Source organism: Centroberyx affinis, unplaced genomic scaffold (genome assembly GCF_046629955.1).
Source record: "Centroberyx affinis isolate AG114_WGS23_722 - 3 ecotype Tasmania unplaced genomic scaffold, CSIRO-AGI_Caff_v1 ptg001669l_1, whole genome shotgun sequence".
In the NCBI taxonomy this organism is placed as follows: domain Eukaryota; kingdom Metazoa; phylum Chordata; class Actinopteri; order Beryciformes; family Berycidae; genus Centroberyx; species Centroberyx affinis.
In genome coordinates, this window is record NW_027280093.1 from 87,085 (window position 1) to 107,257 (window position 20,173).

General features: G+C 38.5%; 1 protein-coding gene across 1 annotated transcript; it reads right to left on the reverse strand.

Annotated features, from left to right (window-relative positions):
- Positions 1 to 8: 8 nt before the first annotated feature.
- On the reverse strand, positions 9 to 16,239 carry LOC139651483 (signal transducer and activator of transcription 1-alpha/beta-like). Its single transcript, XM_071528407.1, has 24 exons — positions 16,120 to 16,239; positions 15,425 to 15,561; positions 14,357 to 14,501; positions 13,198 to 13,293; positions 12,420 to 12,500; positions 12,100 to 12,178; positions 11,923 to 12,011; positions 10,892 to 11,043; positions 9,956 to 10,117; positions 8,573 to 8,665; positions 7,673 to 7,732; positions 7,527 to 7,556; positions 7,297 to 7,387; positions 6,712 to 6,753; positions 6,094 to 6,177; positions 5,426 to 5,524; positions 4,789 to 4,924; positions 4,532 to 4,572; positions 4,316 to 4,392; positions 3,557 to 3,696; positions 2,581 to 2,763; positions 1,447 to 1,507; positions 1,238 to 1,298; positions 9 to 1,132 (listed from the first exon to the last, which is right to left on the reverse strand). Exons 2-24 carry the CDS (start codon positions 15,550 to 15,552, stop codon positions 1,055 to 1,057), a joined length of 2,208 nt encoding a protein of 735 aa, XP_071384508.1. The 5' UTR covers positions 15,553 to 15,561; positions 16,120 to 16,239; the 3' UTR covers positions 9 to 1,054.
- Positions 16,240 to 20,173: the final 3,934 nt, after the last annotated feature.

The following is a 20,173-nucleotide window of genomic DNA, read 5'->3' on the forward strand; positions in this document are numbered from 1 at the left end:
CCTGAGGGTTTACTTTACTTTTTTTTTTTTTTTTTTTTTTTAAATCTTGGAGCTAGTATCTCAGTTTTCTGTACAATAAAACTAATGTTTAGATGTCATATCAGAAGACTTTTAGTCAAAAGCTCGCTCCGTCAATTTAACAGTGCAAAAAATGCTTTCAGTGAAGAGAAGACGAATACAATCAATTTGATTACTGTAGTGGAGCAGCAGTTTCAACAGAGGGCGCAATACTGAAAATACAGACTGGGACTTAAAGGATTTCAATCTACTGGTGTAATATGCTGTTCAACTTTAAACTAGTGAGACTAAACTATTCCTCTTACATTTCCTGATCAAACTGTTTAGGATTCTGAGAAAAAGAAAGGTATTTTGCATTATTAATAACTCATGCCATGCTGGAGTTCTGACCCGGTTATGACAGATTTGAGTCAGTACTTGAGACTTCTGAATGTGCTGCTGGACACGTTTTCCCTTTTCCCTGTTAAAGTTCATTATCAAAAAGGTGTATAGTACAAATGTGATTTCTCTTGGCACTGGAACACAAATATATGATGTATATTTTAATAAACAAAAGTATATTACGTGTATGTCAGCGTTCTTGTTTCCTTTACAGAGCAACTTTGTTTCCTTGTGCTCAGACTGCCCAATCTGTGCAGTTTGGACTGAACTCCTGTTAAAATAATCAAACTTCAGCGCAGTGAAACTGAGCAAATTACGGACAGAAAAAAAATTTGAAGATGACTTATTCCATTGATTATACCTGAGATGCAGCATGCTTGATTCAAATGAATCAGCATTGTTTACATGTCCCTCTTCCACGAACCTCACTAAGAAATTGATTAATTTCAAACAAACCTTCCCAAGCTTCGGCGTACAAGACAAAGAAGAAGTATGAACTGATTCCTGCCATATCGGAAATGCAATTTTGACTGCAATTGTGACTAGTTGAAGATAGATATACAGTACGTTTGACATACAGCTTTAAGGATTTCACTGGGTTGATGGAGTCGCTGGAGGAAGCCTCGAGTGTTGCTTGAGAGAAAATGGAGCCCAGTTAATAAAACACTCTCCCCTCCTCATCCAGTAAAACATCAGACCAGAGCGCTTTAAACTCTTTATCAGGATCCCCAGTCTATAGGGAAACAAGAAGATAAGTTGTTTAGATGAACAAGAGTGGGAAACATTATCGACTTTATACAAATTGGATAATCAAATTACAGCATGTACTTTAACTCACGCAGATGTCCATGTCCATTTCCATACAGGTCATCGGTGGAGACGAAGGCGGTGTGGGGTTACTGCAGAGGGAAACAAGACTCTTTAAGGCAAACGCAAACGTCGGGTTTCATACTTTCACCATTCTTATCTATGGTGAAAGCCATGGTTGCTTAAAGATTTGTGATGTTTATCATATTATTATTATTAAATTAGCGACGTCGTACTTACGGTGACACACTGACGCTTTTTCTGTGCACGTAACCACTGGCCAAAGTAGGTGTTGGCACGTCTGTATTGACAAAGGTGAAAAGTCATTAGAGGGCACATATTTTAATAAGGAGTAGTATCTTCGATTACACTAGTTTGATTCATAAACTATGCTGACTGATTAAAATATGTGTTACAAGTATTAGGTTATAAATCACATTAAAACATTGGGATTGCTTTACTCTCCAACTGCTGCAACTCACACAGAAAGATGCAGCTCACATTTGCATGTCAGTATGTACTGATTATATAAGTCAATATGTCTCTGCATGGTATTAATACCAGGTGAGATTGGTAATTTGTAAAATAATTTACTGGGGGGTCATGGAAATCCAGGAACCCGCCACACAACTTCATCCACAGTTCAGCAAAACTGGCAAAACTCTCTTCAAGTGGCTCCATGTCTTTCTTTCTGCAGTTTCTGCACCGTTTCCCTTTATTTTGTCTAGTTTTCTACTTTTCTTGGCTCCAAACTACGGAAGCCCTGAGAGGCAAGGCGGGGAAATGTTGAGTTAGTATCTTGTACATGAGATACACCATTGTTATTCTCACAATAATTAGCCTAATATCTCAAGAAAGGCATAGCAGCATTAAGTACTGTTCTGCCAAATAAAGCCATGACTTTCATCAATTTAGTTTAGGCTGTGGAAATCCTGCTGTGGAAATCCTGCTCCAAAATAAGTCAGAAGTCGTAAATGCGACGCCCCTGAAAGGCAACGTGTAAAGAAAGAAAATGCGGTCAGTTTATCTCGCACCTACGACATAAACTTAGGTTTTGCCTGATATTGACCGCAAACATTTTTTTTCCCCCCCCTTGCCTCTCAGGGCTTCCATTCCAAACCGCTTACATGCACGAAAAAAAATCTCCTCCATTTATTGTTTATTTTATATTCTATTTGTGTGCTTATATTCAAAATTTCTACTGCGGTAGTTGAAGAAAATAACCAACATGTTCGCTATCCTGCTACTGAGTTACTAAACATCAAACTGGTAATACTAAAGCCGCCCTCAGAGGGTTTCAGACAAATTCCTGCTCGCTTTGCAAATGCAGTGATTCTGATTCCCATTCAGACAAAGAGTCAAACGAGACAGTACCAGGCTGCTCACTGTAGTAGGGCTGGAAGGCAGAGTCTTTGGGCGTGTCTGGGTACAGATAGAGCAGCGGGTTCCACGGCGGGTTCCCCGGGGTTGTCAGACTGTAGTTGTTCAGAGTGTCTGGCAGCGACGTGGCTGTCAGGTCCTTCTTGGCGTACGGCTCCACAGCGTGAACATGGGAAACTGCAAACACACACCACCAACACACACATGAGCACAAAGGGGCAAATGTGCTGTACGAGCTTGGCATGCATTGGTATCTTTTCAAAATGTGACATGAACTTGAGTTAGATTGATATTGGCCTTTTATTAAATCAACCAATCATGTTGTCCACTGCTGATATGACGGAGGTTCCTCCCCGACCACAGTTACATAAAAACACTCTTTTATGTTTAATTTATTTATGTAATTGTTCAATTATGTTGTTTGGTAAATGAATACTTAATTTAAAGGGCAAAGTGTTTTTCCACCTTGGCAAGAGCAAACTTCTGGAGAAAACACTGAATGCTTATAATCTTGTGACATGAAAATGGAACAAATTTAAAGACAGAGTATATTGGCACAGAAATACACAATCACTAGAGACTGACGTATCCGGACGGTCTGATGTTATTTTCAATGACACTGATGCTGGGTGTATTAACTAACTTTACCAAGAAAGTTGGTTGTTTTTGACAAAAATAGCATCTTTACAAAGACAATATGTTGGTTAAGGGGGTGATTTCAACAAATATTATTCTGCCGAAAACACAAACGGGTTCAAACTTAAGTCCCGCCCACGAAGTCACTGATTGGCTCGATTGTTTCTCCGAGCGAGAGCAACAACAGACTCTCTGAATCGCTCGACAAAATCTGAAAAGTGGACGAGATGCAATTCAGGAGTCTGGAACCAGGCTAGCACAATCGGCGAGGTCAGTCTAAAACTATTGGTATCTCAAAAACCCTCGAACTTTGTCAAAACACACACACACACACCGCCGTTGGAGTGTTCGACCCAGCTGAAGGTGATGGCTCCGTCTTTGCTGCTCTCGCTGAAGCGCAGCAGAAAGGTTCCAGTCTGCTTCTCCTTCAGCAAGCGGCACGTCGTCCCCCTGCTGACGAAACCCATGATGGACCTGAAACCCACACAGGGAAGACAGGGACAGTCTGGTTTATGGGGAGGGACAGTGACAACAACTAGAGGCCCTGCTGGTTGGCTTCATTCTTGAGTTAATCCCCATCCACATAAAGACAAGACAAAACAATCGCCTCACTGGTCTCGTATGTTTTACTGTCTCATGTAGGGCCGGGCGATAATTCAATATTATCGTCTTTCAGTGGAAGCGTATCGTCATGATATGATGATTTTGGGATATCCTGACACAATTCTGCTGTCTAAACTGATGATAACAAGCTAATTTTATTTAAAAACTCAAAACAAAATGAGGTATGAAACATTTTAAGGAATGTTATTTGAAAATTTCAGTTTTGTTTGATTTCACACCTAATATTACCATTCAGTTCAAGGGGATGGACATCAGTTTGATTATTTAACATGTAATTTTGCATATGTGAGCCTAACTGATATATATCAATATTGAAAAAATTCCTTATGATTATCATGATATTGATTTCAACCAGATCACCCGGCCCTAGTCTCATGGTTAGTGTGGTAATTAATTGTTGATGTTAAAATGCTACACAGCACCTTTAACAGTGAGCATGGTTGCTTTGATACTTTAAAATGCATCTTACCCGTCTCTCCAAAGATTCAGCAAGTGTTTTTTGATCAAATCCAGGATTCCGTCAATCCAAATCCAAGCACCGTCATTCTGCACACAGGAATACCAAGTAAAAAGGGAGGTTATAGTTCAAATGAGCACACACACACACACACATAAATTCAAAGGTTATCCAAATCCAGATATAACAATAACAACATCCATAACAAGCATCGTGTTGAACACCCACCTTGCAGAATTTGCTCCAGTGGATGAGACCGTCTGGATTATCTGTCAAGAAAACAAAACGCAGTCTCATCAAATTTTGTGAAATGAGCACAAACTCTGAAACACAGATTACATGTTGTGGACATACAGTAAATTATGTGAAGATTACGTTCCTCCACCATCAATAGGACACGCCATTCTCACTCTTTTGTCGCGTGAAAAGGTGAGCTGGCGGGTCATTTCAGGCAGGTAAAATGTCAGTCGGCTGCCCAGACTCACCCACAAGTTTGTCTCTCAGCATGGACAGCTGGTTTTCGTCGAGCCCTCGCTGGCTGATGGAGAAAAACTGCCAGCTCAGCACTTCTGCCAGCTGCTGCCAGGTGACCGGAGGCGGACTGAGGAACAGTGACAGGTTCTGCAGAAAAATCAGAGGTTTGGATACAGTTTGTCTGGATGAAGACAAACCGTCTACAGTAATAAATGACTCTGACACACTGTTGTTAAAAAGAGATGTAAGCCTGCCTGTCTGGACTTACATTTTTGTAAATATTAAGTGATAAAACACAGCGGGAAGAGAGAAAATAACACTAACTGTTGCATGAGAGATTAAAAATAAAGTGATGGGCTCATCAACACATCTCACATCACAACTGGGTTTGGATGACAGAAACTAAATGACAACAAAACTCAACAAGGAGGAAAAAATATAATCAAATATAATCAAACTTTGTGCATCTGGAATTCTGTAATGATTTTACAAGGCATCTATCATTACCATTTATCCCCCTTCAAGAGCCTTCCTAGGTTTTTACTCATTCAGTGTTTGATTTTTATTGCTTATTGTCATGTTAATTAAATGCAACTGCACTAAGCCTGGTATTATTTATTAGTGTCTGTTGAGCTGAGGCGGCTTTACCCTCGGCTCGCTGCTCAGCATGTTGCACCACATGACGGAGGCCCAGGCGCTGGAGATCTGACTCGTACCACTGATGACCACCAGGGGCAGAGAGCTGGCCTGCACCGAGAGACGAGAACACTGTTAAAAAACTGACTTTTCAATTTTCAGAGACACATTTTCTGTTTTGTTTTTGTCACGCTACATGGTGAAAAGGCGGGGAGCAAACAATCGTCTCCTGATTTACACTCAATCGGCACCTTGACTTGATGTGCTGTTCAGAACCAAGGGAGAGACAGCAGAGAACTGGGGAGATTTAGACATGTTATGATCATACCCTTTGCTATTTTACAAGGTTTCTTAGTTATAGGTGTAATGTGGATATTTATTCTGTGGATATTCATTCTGACACTCTGACACATAACTGTCCCTCATGTGATGAAATCTGTCTGTCGAACATGAAATCTCAAGCAACATCTCAAACACCACAGGTCAGATTTTGATTAAACTTGGAGGGATGAAACCAGACCAATATCAAAAAATATCAATGGCAGTATAGCAGCTGCCTCCAACAGCAACAGGCTACTACATACATTAACCAATATTTGTGCCTCAACTCCAATACATGTAACCCCACATCTTTTTCAAATACAGCATAGCCAGGACTCAGACTGTTTTTTCCCTCTCACCTCAATATCAACCTGCAGGCCGGCCTGCTGAAGCTTGGTCACAAATGTAATGATGTGCAGTTCCTCAGTGACTCCCAGCTGACTCTGATGGAGAACCAAGAGAGAGATTTGGGAAGAAAGATGACTTGTATAATAATCATTTGCCAAGTGCTTAGCACTGATTGCAAAAAATCGTATCACATATCCAAGTGTAAAATTTTCACGCAAAGAAACCAAACACTAAGTCAGGAATATGCTTCTTTGCATTGTAAAAGTGACAGGAAGGTAGGAGAACCACAGTAAAATAGATTCTTTCTATTTTCAAACACCATTCCTTTAGTCTAATTTTACTCTTTATGTTGTTAAAAGTTAAAAGTTAAATCATAAACTTTTAGACATCTCAGACTTTCATATTCACCTCCCAAAACTACACAGCAGCTTTAAAAGGAGGTAAAGTGCTTTCAAAGGAAAATATCTGAACACAATCTGGGGTTAGTGACTGAACTTTTTATATATGTTGCAGGTATTTTTTTAGAAGGAGAAATTGAGATCAGAGCTTCTACTTTATGAGCACAAATGCTAAACCAGACAAATGTGGTTCAGCTGCGAACGACTCCAGTCCAAACTGTAATTCTTTACCTCGCTTGATCCTTTGCCTCTTGATTTGCCGTCCTTGAGTGACTGGAGAAAAAGAGGAAATGTAAAAAAAAAAGAAAAAAATGCAATATCATTATATACTGTACAATATTCTTACTATGTCTACTTATTTTATTTTTCTGCTCTTGTTGCTCTGCTCATGTGTTTTTATTCTCCTTGCATTTCATTCTTGTCTTGTTTTATTCTTTGCATTTTTATTCATGTCTTTTATAACCAATTTCTGTGAGGCACTTTGGTACAAACTAGTTTGGTTTTTCAAAGCGCTATATAAATAAACCTGAACTTATGAGCTTAAAGTGTAGGTCATATACCATGCATATTACAAATACGTCATAGTCAGTGTTCATATTTTGCTTTGCATTTTTATTTTACATTCATGTTCATGTTTTGTAGGTTGAGTGCTTCTCAACTTCTATGGAAGTGTGTATGCTGAAAATGTTGAAATATCACTTTAAGAGCATTTTGGTGATTTGTGATCTGAATTGAATTTCATAACTGTATTTGTTTGGGAATTGATGGAAAATGGATATTCTGTCTCCATCACACATTCACACACAAGTTTCATACCAGGTGTCCAAATTCTGCCACCAAGCCTCCGCCGGCCTGCTCCACATCCAGCACCTTGTCGTTACCAGTAGTGAAAACAAACTGACGAAACCTGGGACGATTATTATTTTTACATCAATGTTCATGCATGAAAGTGATAAATAGTACAAGTCTACAAGTACAGAGATCAAGATTTAAACAACTGATACATTTAGATTTCAGTTTGAAAAATGTGAATGCCGTTCACCTACCCTTTAACTGTCTCCCTTTCATCGACATCCCTTATTTAGAAAAAGAAGGGTACAAAAAGATTTAGAAAAAAACAATTACAACACAAGTGTAGTCATGTGATCTGCCGACTCAAACGCCTCAGACTCAGTTTGCTCTTTTCCCTTACTTGTCAAATACAGGCTTTACTTTAAGCAGGCACTTGAATTCTGGGAGATTTGCGAGGAACCTGAGGAAAGAATAGAGATACAGAGAGAATATTTAGAAAAGGACTAGAAAAAAACTAAACCCTTAACAGGCCAACTGCCCTACTGCCCCCTATCGGCTGTGCACAAATAATGGCTAAATACAGTATAACAACCAGGCTAGAAAAAGAGAAATACCTGAAAAATATTGTTGTGGTAGGCCTCCAGATATAGATCAGTTCAGTAAAAGTGATCAGGTAGGCCTAGATTTATTTACAAATTAAGGTCAGTGACTCTGTCTAGTCTATTAGCATCTCTGGTCCTAGTCCCTACAAAGACTAGGAGTTGTAGTTTGAGAAGAGTCAGCTTAATCTAACAGCTGTTTTTTGGTTTGGTTGCTTGCTAACTAGCCTGCAGGCTAATTAGCGATGCAACTGATGTTAGCATGTGACTACTAGCCACTAATGACGCTAGCCTCTACTAGCTAGCACACAAATCAGATGTGTTTACAAGACTGACAATGGTTAGCTAGCTAACAAGCTGACATTATCAAAACACAAAATCAAATCAAATTTATAAGTGGTGAAATGATAAATGCCAGTATACTTGGTTAAAAACAGCACAGAAATTAACAATGTATAATTCTGATGAGACAGCCAAACCTCCAATATGGCCGCCACAGAGTGTGTTATCACCTTTTGCGGGGAAAGTATTTTTCTCAACAACAAATATTTCAATAGGGGAAATGACAGAGGGCCTCAAACTACATAAATGTGCAGTTAAATGTTACATATTTGGAGTGAACAACAGTCCCACCACCATCATCACCAAATTCATTTTCAGGAGGCTCCTGTGTAGGAGCCGTGTGTAAAGTGTAGCCTTACCTAATTTTCACTGTGAACCGGACTCCAGTCTTGAGTATCAAAGGTCTCTGGGTCAGACTTGATATACAAGGCTGTTTCTCAACCACCAGAGCGCTGCAATGCAAGGCCACAACACAACAGGTGAACATGTTGTTTCAAGCAAATATTACCCATTACATTAAGTGTGTGTGTGTGTGTGTGTGTATGTGTGCAGTGGCGATTTTACCGGGGGTGCAAGGGGTGCAATTGCACCCCCTAGTGGTCAGATGAAAACATTGAAATTTAAAAAATCTAATTAAAAAAAAAAATATTTTTTTATTCCGTACTTATCTATATTTCATTGTATTCAACATTATTTAATGCAAATTTCTCAATCGTGTATCTGGATAAAGTAAACCTGCACAATAACCTCTCAACTCTTCAACACGTGACCCACGCTACGTACAACAACGGTCACCTTCCGTTTGGTTTATCTTGCGTTAGCTAGGCTAGTTCAAGAATGTCGAAAAGGGGAAACAAAACAATTGATCAGTTTTTCTCCTAGAAAAACAAGACGGACACAAATGAAAATGACTGCATCAACACCGAGGTTATGTGCTGAGGTTGGTGCTTTCTTGAACTGTAATATCAGTGTGATATGCTGCTCATCACGTGCAATGCGTTGCTGGCATTTGCGATGCGAAGGTTGATATTGGCTTGGCCTGTCAGCTGTGGGATATTATTATGTGCTTAGGCCTATATGACTGTTGTGATGATATGCTGTGTTGGCGCTGATTTTGTGGTTTTGTTTGGTGATGCAGAGTTGTTGTGAGAATGTGTTGTCATATCCTGCTATAACATTTCCAAAGCTCAATATACAGGCATTGATGTCATGTAGCCTAGTTATGACCAGGTTATGAATAATTGGTCTCCCTTGCACCCCCTGGTGGCAAAGCCTAGAATCGCCTATGTGTGTGTGTGTGTGTGTGTCAGTCTGAGTCTGTGTGTATGTAATATACACTACCAGTCAAAAGTTTGGACACACCTGATTGAATGTACTGTGTTTTTCATTCTCTTAAAGCCATTTTGTTCTAAAGGCTTCTGCTTAAATGCTTGAAATTTGTTTCTTAGACAAATATAAATAGTGAAGTTGATCCTATGTATGAATTTGTTTCCAAAGCCTTTGCCTTTCCATCAAGGCAAAGTATACTGTAAATAATCTAAAATATAAGATAGTTTTGATTTGTTTATCACTTTTTTGGTCTCTGCATAATTCCATTTGTATTATTTCATAGTTTTGATGTCTTTACTATTATTCTAAAACGTGGAAAATAGCAAAAATAAAGAAAAATGTGGTGTGTCCAAACTTTTGACTGGTAATATATATAATATAGAAAGAGGTTTAGGCTTAATGCCACATCTCACTTTGCCAGAAGTTTTTCCAACAGCTCACATGTGCATTTCTCAACTTCTGTGATCCGCGTGGGGAGGTTGGAGGCGCCGTTGGAGCCGTTCTTCTGGTTCTGCTCCTGCAGCTTCTTCAGCTGCTGCCGCACCTGCTGCAGCACCTCTGCCACAGTGGTGAACCTGATGCACATACACACACAACCATGTATACACACACACAGGCATGCAGACACAAATTCAGTGTGACAACTGGCACAAAAATATTTTCACAATCTTTCACAGTTACAGTACCTGTAGAAGCCTGTTGAGGACATGTATTCATATATTTTTTTCCTGAGATAACAAGTTAATTTTTTTTGTTTTCGCGAGATATGTTATTTATGTCATTATCTCAAGAACACTTTTTTTGGTCATCTCGGGATGACTAAAATTGCTTTCTGGAGATAATGAGATAATCTTCTGCTTGAAACCAACATCCTAAAGGAAAGCATATCATTTAAAACCCAAATGTTGAGGTAGACCTACCAATTAGTGTTCAGGGCATCTTCACTGACTCAGCATGTCATCATGTCAAGAGTGATGCATATGAGTTGGAAATCTCAAGGAACAATATAAATTAATTGTCTCAGGAAAACAAAGTTTAATTTTTTTCAAGCTAATTTAATTACTCTATGCCCATTACACTGTTATCTCAAGATAATGAGAAAATGACATTGTTATCTCAGGAAAACAAAATGTGCCATCATGAGATAATGACATAAATAACTCTAGTATCTCTAGAAAACAAAGTCAAATTAACTTATCTCGGGAAAAAAGCATAAATAAAATGTATGAATGCATGTCCTCAATGGGCTTCCGTACCAACAAGAAACAGGAAAGACTACCATGGTCCTTCTGGATCTGAACCAATAAGGTTTATATAATACTGTCTGTGGTTCAGTGTGCAGCTCTCACCACATCTCCAGCTGGTCCAGACCGGTGTCGGCAGGACTTCCTATGCAGGCGCTCTGCTGCCGGCTCTTCCACTCAGGCAGCTCCACCGCCGTGAGAGCCGACACGATCTGCTCCGCCAGGTTCAGACTGTTCATGATCTGCTGCAGCACCACCTGCAGGGCAAAACACACAGGACACCACAACTATCAGGGAGGAGATAGTGCTGCTGAAACCATGACCGGACTAACAGTTTGGAGATCACAAAGCATTTAAATAAGAAGAGCATCAACAAGTGGAACTTTTTTTATTTTAAATCGCAATGAATTTTTGAATTCAACTCTATGGGAAAAGAGAAAAAAAAGCTGCTTACAGGAAAAATCCACCCAAAAACACTGTAACACCGGTACAAAAAACCTGTTATTGGCAATGATTTTTCAACTTAAACTCTCACTCTCTTGTTGTTACTATGCCTATGGCAAATGCTGCTGGTCTGATTTTAGCCAAGTTGCCTCATTCTTTATTGAATTTTATATCTTATATATTTTGGTCATTTGTTTGTATTTCACTGTGTTGTTTTGACAGTACATTACGTTTCTTGGCACTACATGTTTTATTCCTTGCGCTTGTTCCATGTTGTGAAGCACTTTGTAACTCTGGTTTTCAAAAGTGCTCTATAAATAAAGTTTCTTATCATCATTATTGTTGTTATCATAACTATAATTAGTATTAGTATTATTATTGCATATTGTTGCATATAACCAACACGAAAATGCAACAAGTTCTCGCCGATTATAGGGGTTGTCCAACGGCATTCTCGGAAATGTAGGAAATCACTAACTGAGGTAGAACTAGAAGAGGCAGGTTGAGGGAAAGTGGATACACCAAAAAAAAAGTAAATTACTCACAGACTAACTCCTGGAATTTATGATATATAAGAGTATCCAAGGATGGATTTTTCCTTTTAAGCAATATTTATCAAATGTAATCGATCATACAACTACTTTTGGTATCCTGATATAGGTGTATCAGTTTGAACAAGCAAACACACACACCTGTTTTGTCTGTGTGATGAAGTTGGCCTGTTTGAAGAACTCCTCTTTCTGCAGAGCCTGGGAGTCGGCCGATCCGTTCAGCTGCTCCACTGGTGATGAAGACAAATCACAGACTGTCAAAATGAAGCATGAACTGAAACACCAAACCCATCACAGCATGTTTTCTTCCTGCTCTACCTCGGCTTTGCCAGGTCTTCAGTATGAAGTCCAGCTTGTCATGTAGATCCTCCAGTGACTTGATTTCCCGCTCCATCTCCTGCATCAGAATCAAAGTCTCACAACTCTTTACAAACGCTACAGTGTGAGATTTTTCCTATTTACCACAGGAAGGAGGAGTAGTTGTGACAGGAAAAGCCACAGGATGAGAGTGCAATACTTAAACAGAAATTTGAAAAAAAAAGTTAATTCTAGCCCTTTCAGGAAGGCTGTTAAACAACTGTGTAATCAGGTTTTAAAGCTTGAGAAAAAAATCAAATAAATGAATAATGTGAGTTTACCCAAGTTTGCTTTCTCAGTTCTTTGACTTTGTTGTCCAACTCTCTCGTTTTCTCCATGGCTGGGTTGTTGGGTACACAAACCTGAGAAAAACAAAGATATTTTCACCATCACTTATTTTTATTTACTGATGGTATGGCTGATTGAGCAGATTGTTACAGCTACGCCTCAAAGTGTGCCTAAAAAAAAAACTTACATGTCAAGCTAAACACAGAAGTGCAAGACAACAAATAAAAGTGCTGCTTGGACTTATTTTGATATGCTTTTTGGAGAATAGGCAGACTTGAACAAAGAATAAAAAAACAACAACTTTAAGAATAATTGCAGAAAAACTATTAAAATCATAACTGTAAACATCATCATCATCATCTGTATAACACTTGTTCAAACTGAATTAATTATTGATAAACTGAATTAAAATATAAGTGCCTTATAAACAATAATAAAAAACAATATGATAAATAACAAAAGCAGACATTAAAGAAAAAAAAAAGAAAAAAATAAGTACAACTGGTAAACACAGCATGATTGAAGTATATTTGGTGAGCTATAGTTTTCAGGTCTGGATGGAAAATATTTAGAAGGACCAGACAGTAAAGATGGCCAGGTTTCTAGGTCTTTTTTTTTTTGTTTCATGCTTTTAATATCTGTGTAGATTGGATATAATGCCATGTTTCCACACACATTTCTGTTCTCTATACAGTAATACTGAATACTGCTGCACAGGCTTCAGACTTTTCACTGTGTAAACCTTCTGACTCAGATCAGCGGTCGTCTCACCTGCGCTCCGGCGGCTGAAGCCAGGATCTTCCTCTCCTCGCTTAGACATTCAGAGACGATCATGGCCAAGTGCAGCGGATCCTCCTCAAAGTGATTCTGAGCAAGAAGACAACACACAAGACACAAAAGATCTGAAGATCTATCAAGATTCAACTGTTTGAGTTGTTGCTTAAAGTATTTTATTTCTTTCCCATCGCCATCAATTCCCATGAAAAGTCTAAACCCACCAATGTATTTCCTGTTGCACTGATGAACCTAATAAATCATTTTAAGAAACACATACATTTTATTTTATTTTTATTTTATTACACATATAGATTTTTTTTCTTAATATGACTCTGCCTTAAGTGTCATTTTGCCTCTTCACTGCCACCAGAAGCATGTACTAGTAATGTAAAAAGTGAAAATCATCCCCATTATACCCCATATATAATTAGCTGCATGATAAAATCACGTTCGGAAAGACTGAAATACACCTGCTGTTCCAACATGATGGATCATGTTAGTCAAGGCAGCAGTTTGTCTCTGAGCTGTTGGATTTTTGAAAACCACGGGAGCTTCAGTATCTTCTGACTGTGGCAAATACATCGGTGGGTTTAGACTTTTCATGAGCATTAATGGCAATAGGGGAAAAATAAAATTATACTGGCATTCTCCTTTAACCTCGGGAAACAGGAAACAACACTCCCATCGGGGAGTGAAGGATAACGCAACACAATTCAGCCATAAAAATAATACTCAAGGAAGTGGCAACACATAGTGGTGGACCAATAAGGAGCTGAGAAGTAGGTTATAGGCCATGAGATTAAATAGAGAAGCTTCAATCAATCGACACAAAAAACACTCAACAGGGAAAAAACACAATCCGGATTCTTCACAAACCACCAAACAGACAAAATGTAAAGTATTACATAAAAGACAAAACAAGACATTTATCAGAATTGGGTCAAATCAAAGTCCTCATTGCCTCATACCCAGATATTGATTACTTGTTGGAGTTTTTATAGTTATGATGAACAGGAACATCTCTTTACCACAACTTGACCTGCTGCATTCCTATCCTCCCTACTGCCTCAAATAAGAAAAGAGAGAAACCTCAAGTGCAGTGACATTGCAATTCTGGTCCCACAACAGCATGCACTCTAGAGGTGTCTCCTACCTGTAAGTAGGCCTTTATCCCTACGAAGTCCGGCCCCTGCAAAATGTTGTTCTCCTGCACAGAGCGGATCTGCTGCTCGTCCAGATGCCGCAGGAGTTTGTGGAAACATTCCCGCGCTTCCTTTTCATCGACAGCCGCCAACTCCCTGAAGAAACGCGGAGCAACAGGAAAGCTTAAATTCGTATGTACAGTGTGCAGTTCAGTTAATTCTTGTGAACTTGGCACCACTCTTTCCTAAAAGCTACAAACTGGAGAACTGACCCTTGAATTTGTGACGTCATGGGGATTTAAAATCTGAGTCTGTTTTATAGAAATCAAATGGAGAACTAACAATAGGGGGAACTAACTTTGTTGCGGTGACTCAACTTACCATCTTACTGTATATCTCTGCAAAGTCAGCGCCCCATTCATCGTCTATGGAGCAGCTGCTGATATTACATCCCAGTGATTCACAAGTTCAAGGGGTTTTTCTCTGATTCATAGCTTTGAGCTTTGACCATGAAGAAAGAAAGACGTTTTTATGTCCCTTGCCTACATCTGACTCCGGACAGGATTCCTACAGTGTCAATTTCAATTGCACACTTTTTCCAGACTTTAATTTCTTGATTTGATTTGAAGATTCTGGTGTTCAGGATGATTTACACTGATAGTCCCCCCCTCCTACCTCTGCCATGTCTCTCTAAAGATGAAGATTATTTTTCACAGCCAAAAATATCAGAATGTGTGAGATAACGGGAGTCTAAGCCCACAGAAAATGTTTAGTCGTCTGTATATCAGGACAGCACAGCATAATTTTTCCATATTTTTCCAAACTTTTTGCGCAATTTCCAAAGTTATCAAGACTTGGAAATGACCAAAATATTTTTCCATACTTTTACAGACATTCCAGACCTGTGTAGGAACCGTGTCCTAACAAAGTGCATTTCTGTAACTGTAATCATTTTAAGTAAGAGAGGTCTACTCTTTGCTCTCAGAGGGACTCATCATCATCCTGAGTTTAGCTGCACCCCCTGTATCAGCTACATGCATTATTCTCACAGGGACCTGGTAGAAAACTAAAACTCTCACCAGTTCTGGCTCTCGATCCAGTAGCTGAGGAAGTGTCGAATCTCCCTGGGGAATTTGTCATGATAAACCTGGATCACCCGGTCCTGCTGTGCAGAGTCCAGCTGCAGCAGCTTCTGCCACTGCGCCATCTGCGGCTACTAGACAGACACACACACGCACGCACACACTTAAACTGTATACTTAACCATTCAAACTAGTGAAGTCTTCAAAAGTTTTGAAAGTACTGTATTACAGTTTAAGGGCAAGGACGCGCTAATTAGGCTACAAAACAAAGAAATATTACAATAGAATAAAATATCAGGGAGAAAAATGAAATAACCCAATAAGCTCTTAGGGTCAATAATATATTTTACATGGACCCCAGGAAGGCTAGTCTGTCGCTTGTGCGTCGACTATGGGGATCCACAATAAAGAATAAACAATAGTAATATAAACTACAATTTATTAAGTAGACCACAGACACACTGTATAGAGATATTATGGGAATTTTATTGTGATGTTCGGAGGTTGATTTTGTCCACTTTGAAATTGCTACCTGACATTCAGCCTCAGTAACTATTTCAACAAATGATCCCTGATTCAGTCCTGGTGTTTTATGACCAATCATCACTAGGCTATTTTTCCCAAATTGATCAAGTTCAGGACTGTATTTCTTCTTCGGCTGCACTTCCTACAAGACAAACAAATGGCTTTACCTCGGGTTGTTGTTGTTGTTGCTGAACAAGGTAAGTGTATGTATAAACGTATCCAGTGGGAGTTCAGCTGCTGCCAGGTGTTTAATCCGCTGTCGTCTAGCCCCGAGAAAGTTTCGGCAGTTCTCAGCAGAGAAAGGGAGAGGGAGGGGTTTTTATAAGCCCCGGACCACGTGATTCTCCAGAAACGGGCTCGTGGGTGTGTGCTACTTCCGGTTAAAAAGTTTCGCCTTCAAAATACGGTTGGCTGTCTGGTGTCAATGAAAGGGTTTGATCCTGAGAAAACCTCACAACTCCAGTCTTGGTGATTTTCATATTTAATTTCAACTGAAGAATTACATGACACTATAGATGTGTTTATTTGTTGTTTACACAGCATAAAACAGGGTAAACAGTGCGACGAAATGCTTGTTTGCTGGGTCTTATCAGTATAAAACAGAATAGAAATATATAATTCACAAAGATAAATAAAGAATTAAAATAAAGAATCCGAATACTAATATAATTTAAGACATGTTTCATCTTTCTTGACTTGAAAGTGACTATAATAGTGCATATCAGAATGCATTTCCAGCATGGAAAAGGACTGGAATTGGTCAAACTCCTGGTTTAATAGCCTGCATGCACAAAATTACACTCCCTAAAAGCATGATGGTCATTACTTTTTTAGTCACTAGATGGCGACCATAGATCGGATAACTCAAACGCAGAGAATAGTTTGGATGTCAAAAATCAGGATTATCTTGATCCCAGTGGAGTCACGGTAGTTTCAGAGACATGAAGGGCTTTATACATAAATATATACAGTATATAACCAAGAAACTGTGATGTAGGCGGGGGGAGGATGGGACAATACAGCCTTTACACCATTTAATGTTGCATCTTATCAAATGAACAAAACCTTCCAATCAAAGTCTCATAGCAGCTGATGAACCAGCTGGACGCTCAACATAAGACAAGCTCATTTTAAAAGGATCTTTGAAGTAATATAATTTTGCAGAGAAATGGGAAGTTTTGTTTTGAATTATTTTTGCCATCCAAAAAGACTTTGAATTTTGTCTTTAAATTCTTATGCATTGCATACTTCCATACTTGCATAAAGTCAATCTCCAAACTGTCTGCTACTGTTTCATCTAGTTCACTTGTGTCTTTTTTGTCTTACATGTTACATTTTGTCCAACAGATGGCAGGTAGACGCTATTTAAAGACTGCAGATCTGGATTATCTTGATGTTGGTGGTATCTGGACCACAATGATCCTATCTCATAGTTTAAAAAAAAAAGATGAAAAAAACGAAAATCAGCAAGATCAGTCTGATCCTTGATTACCAAAAAGGGCATTCGAAAATAGTTAAATTCTGACCCAGATTTAAAGTGCAGTGATTGGTTGGAATGAAAACCCACAAACTAAAGTCTGTTTCCAAGTTCATTTCCAGAGATCTCAGTAAAGACACCAGGAAGGTAGTTGTTGCCTTGGTAATAACTAATGGGAACCCAAATAAACAACACCTACCCGCCCACCGCTCTCCGCGAGTCACGTGATTCTCGGGAAACTCAAAGCGCAGCGTCAGTGTTATGCAACTGCCAGTTGCATAAACTTCCGGATTAGAGGCTTGCATTCAAAATAAAGGTGTAGAATTGTTATTATTATTATTATTTTTTTTCTTAAGATCAGTGTACACACCACCTGCAAATCATATCCAAATGCTTGTAGTCCAGTAATAATATAACTTGACCTCCCACAAATTGCAACAAAAACAAACTCAATTTTGTGTCCTCAATATGTTCTGAATGAGAGAAAAAAGTCCTAAGGAATGGTATGAAGGGAAAGTTTTGAAAATCACCTAAATATGATCCTACCAAAAACGCCTTTTTAGCCTTTTTTTTTTTTTTACAATGTAAGTCTATGGGAGGACTGTTCAAACCATGCCCACTTTGAACTCTAACTACTCTTTCATACTTTAAGCTACAAACTCCATTCAAACTTTAAATGGGTCACCACTTTTAGTACTTTATTACTCTTATTCAACTTTTTGATACCTTTTGGACTTTTTGAGAAATCGCAGTTTAAGTTTTATACTTTTTTCAACCTTTATAATGGGATCCTATGGAGCCAGCCTACAGTGTGTGATGTCATAACTCACTCTAGCAGACTGTACAAGCTGTGCTTTTTACTAGATTCACACGTTTTAAAATTGTGACAGTTCACACAACTTTAACACTACATACACATATTATACATCAAACCCTTCTACAATCATGTATAATACCACATTTCAGGGGTTTGTGGGGATGAGAAATCCAATTTTGAGTTTATTTTGTAATTAACCTTAATCCTACCGACTGGGGTACCCGCAGACCCCAGAGGTATACTTTTTGTCATAAATCAGGTGTTTTTATTCTATCATTCCAATTTTTCATGACTTTGTCAATCAGTTTGTTCCTAATGACTTTATATCATTGTTTTCTGTTTCTGTTTTAATTAGTGCTCTAGAGATACTACCTGAGAACCATCAGTGCTAATATGAAGTATGTAAATACAACCAGTGGGTAAAAAACATGGGATCAACTTGGTATTCCCTGTTACAAGGCAGGCATTTTTGTGTACTTTTTGGGGTTATACTCACTGGATAGTCACAATAATAGTGCTCAGTGACAAACTATTACTTCTTGTTTTTATATGAGACAATGTCAGTGACTACCTGAAATGAATTATTAGCATAACTGGGTACTGATTACAGTATTGTTAGATTAGGATTAGGATTAGAAGTGAGTATTTCTCAGAAAAATTAACTGTTTGATATTTCCGCCTATAATAAGGCCTTATATAAAAGGCTGCTGATTCACAATAGAACCATATTTTGGTTGCTTTGGAGTGTAGGGACACTACCTGTAGACCATCAGTGCAAATATGATGTAAATACAACCAGTAGGTAGAAAATGACATGGGATTAACTTGGTACTCCCTCTTTCAGGGTAGAAAAAAAAAAAAAAAAAAATGTTTTGTTCTACCCCGGGTAGGGGTAGAATAAAAACTAAGGCCCTTTTTGAGGGTTTGTTCCTGCACTATATGTAGTGTTAAAGTTGTGTGAACTGTCACAGTTTTAAAATGTGTGAATTTAGTAAAAAGCACAGCCTGTACAGTCTGCTAGAGTGAACTGTGACATCGTGCACTGTAGGCTGACTCCATAGGATCCAATTATAAAGGTTGAAAAAAGTATAAAACTTAAACTGCGATTTCTCAAAAAGTCCAATAGGTATCAAAAAGCTGAATAAGAGTAATAAAGTACTAAAAGTGGTGACCCCTTTAAAGTTTGAATGGAGTTTGTAGCTTAAAGTATGAAAGAGTAGTTAGAGTTCAAATTGGGCATGGTTTGAACAGTCCTCCCATAGACTTACATTGTAAAAAAAAAAAAAAAAGGCTAAAAAGGCATTTTTGGTAGGATCATTTTTAAGTGATTTTCAAAACTTTCCCTTCATACAATTCCTTAGGACTTTTTTTCTCTCATTCAGAACATATTGAGTACATAAAATCCATTTGTTTTTGTTGCAATTTGTGAGAGGTTGACCCACATTTTTGGGTAAAATGCCTGGACTATTGGGATACCTCAAGTTACAACTTGGAGTGCTAGTAAACTATAAAATAAAAGAGATTATAGCACTGACTGCCATTTGACAAAGGGGGGCATTGGGAAATTAGGAATATTTAAGGCCAACTAAAGGAGAAGAGCAAATATATAACATGCATCTTTTAGCTTGGGCTCCTCCTGTTCATCACAGGGGCTTTTGTTTTTTCAAAAAAGCAAACAGAGTCTTGGAAAAAGTAGTATCTTCTATGAACCATTCTGCCTGTTCTGGCCAAAGAGCAGCTTAACACACAGAGATGCACTCCTTGAGCCTTTACCATGCATGGATTGTTCGATCACGTTTTTATCTATTTGAATTCATCTCAAAACATTATTTGAAGGATTAAAAACAGCTGCAGACTATCTGAGCAGTCATTTTACAGTAAGATAGGACACAGCGAACTTGATAAAAAAAAAAGACAACTCATACAC

Bases quoted from the DNA above. Each gene is read 5' to 3' on its own strand.
- LOC139651483 (XM_071528407.1), bottom strand. From the start codon at position 15,552: ATGGCGCAGTGGCAGAAGCTGCTGCAGCTGGACTCTGCACAGCAGGAC. The intron at 12,012-12,099 runs GTAGAGCAGGAA...CTTCATCACCAG, and splicing joins GAAGACCTGGCAAAGCCGAG to TGGAGCAGCTGAACGGATCG. The intron at 3,697-4,315 runs GTAAGATGCATT...TGTGGGTTTCAG, and splicing joins CTGAATCTTTGGAGAGACGG to GTCCATCATGGGTTTCGTCA.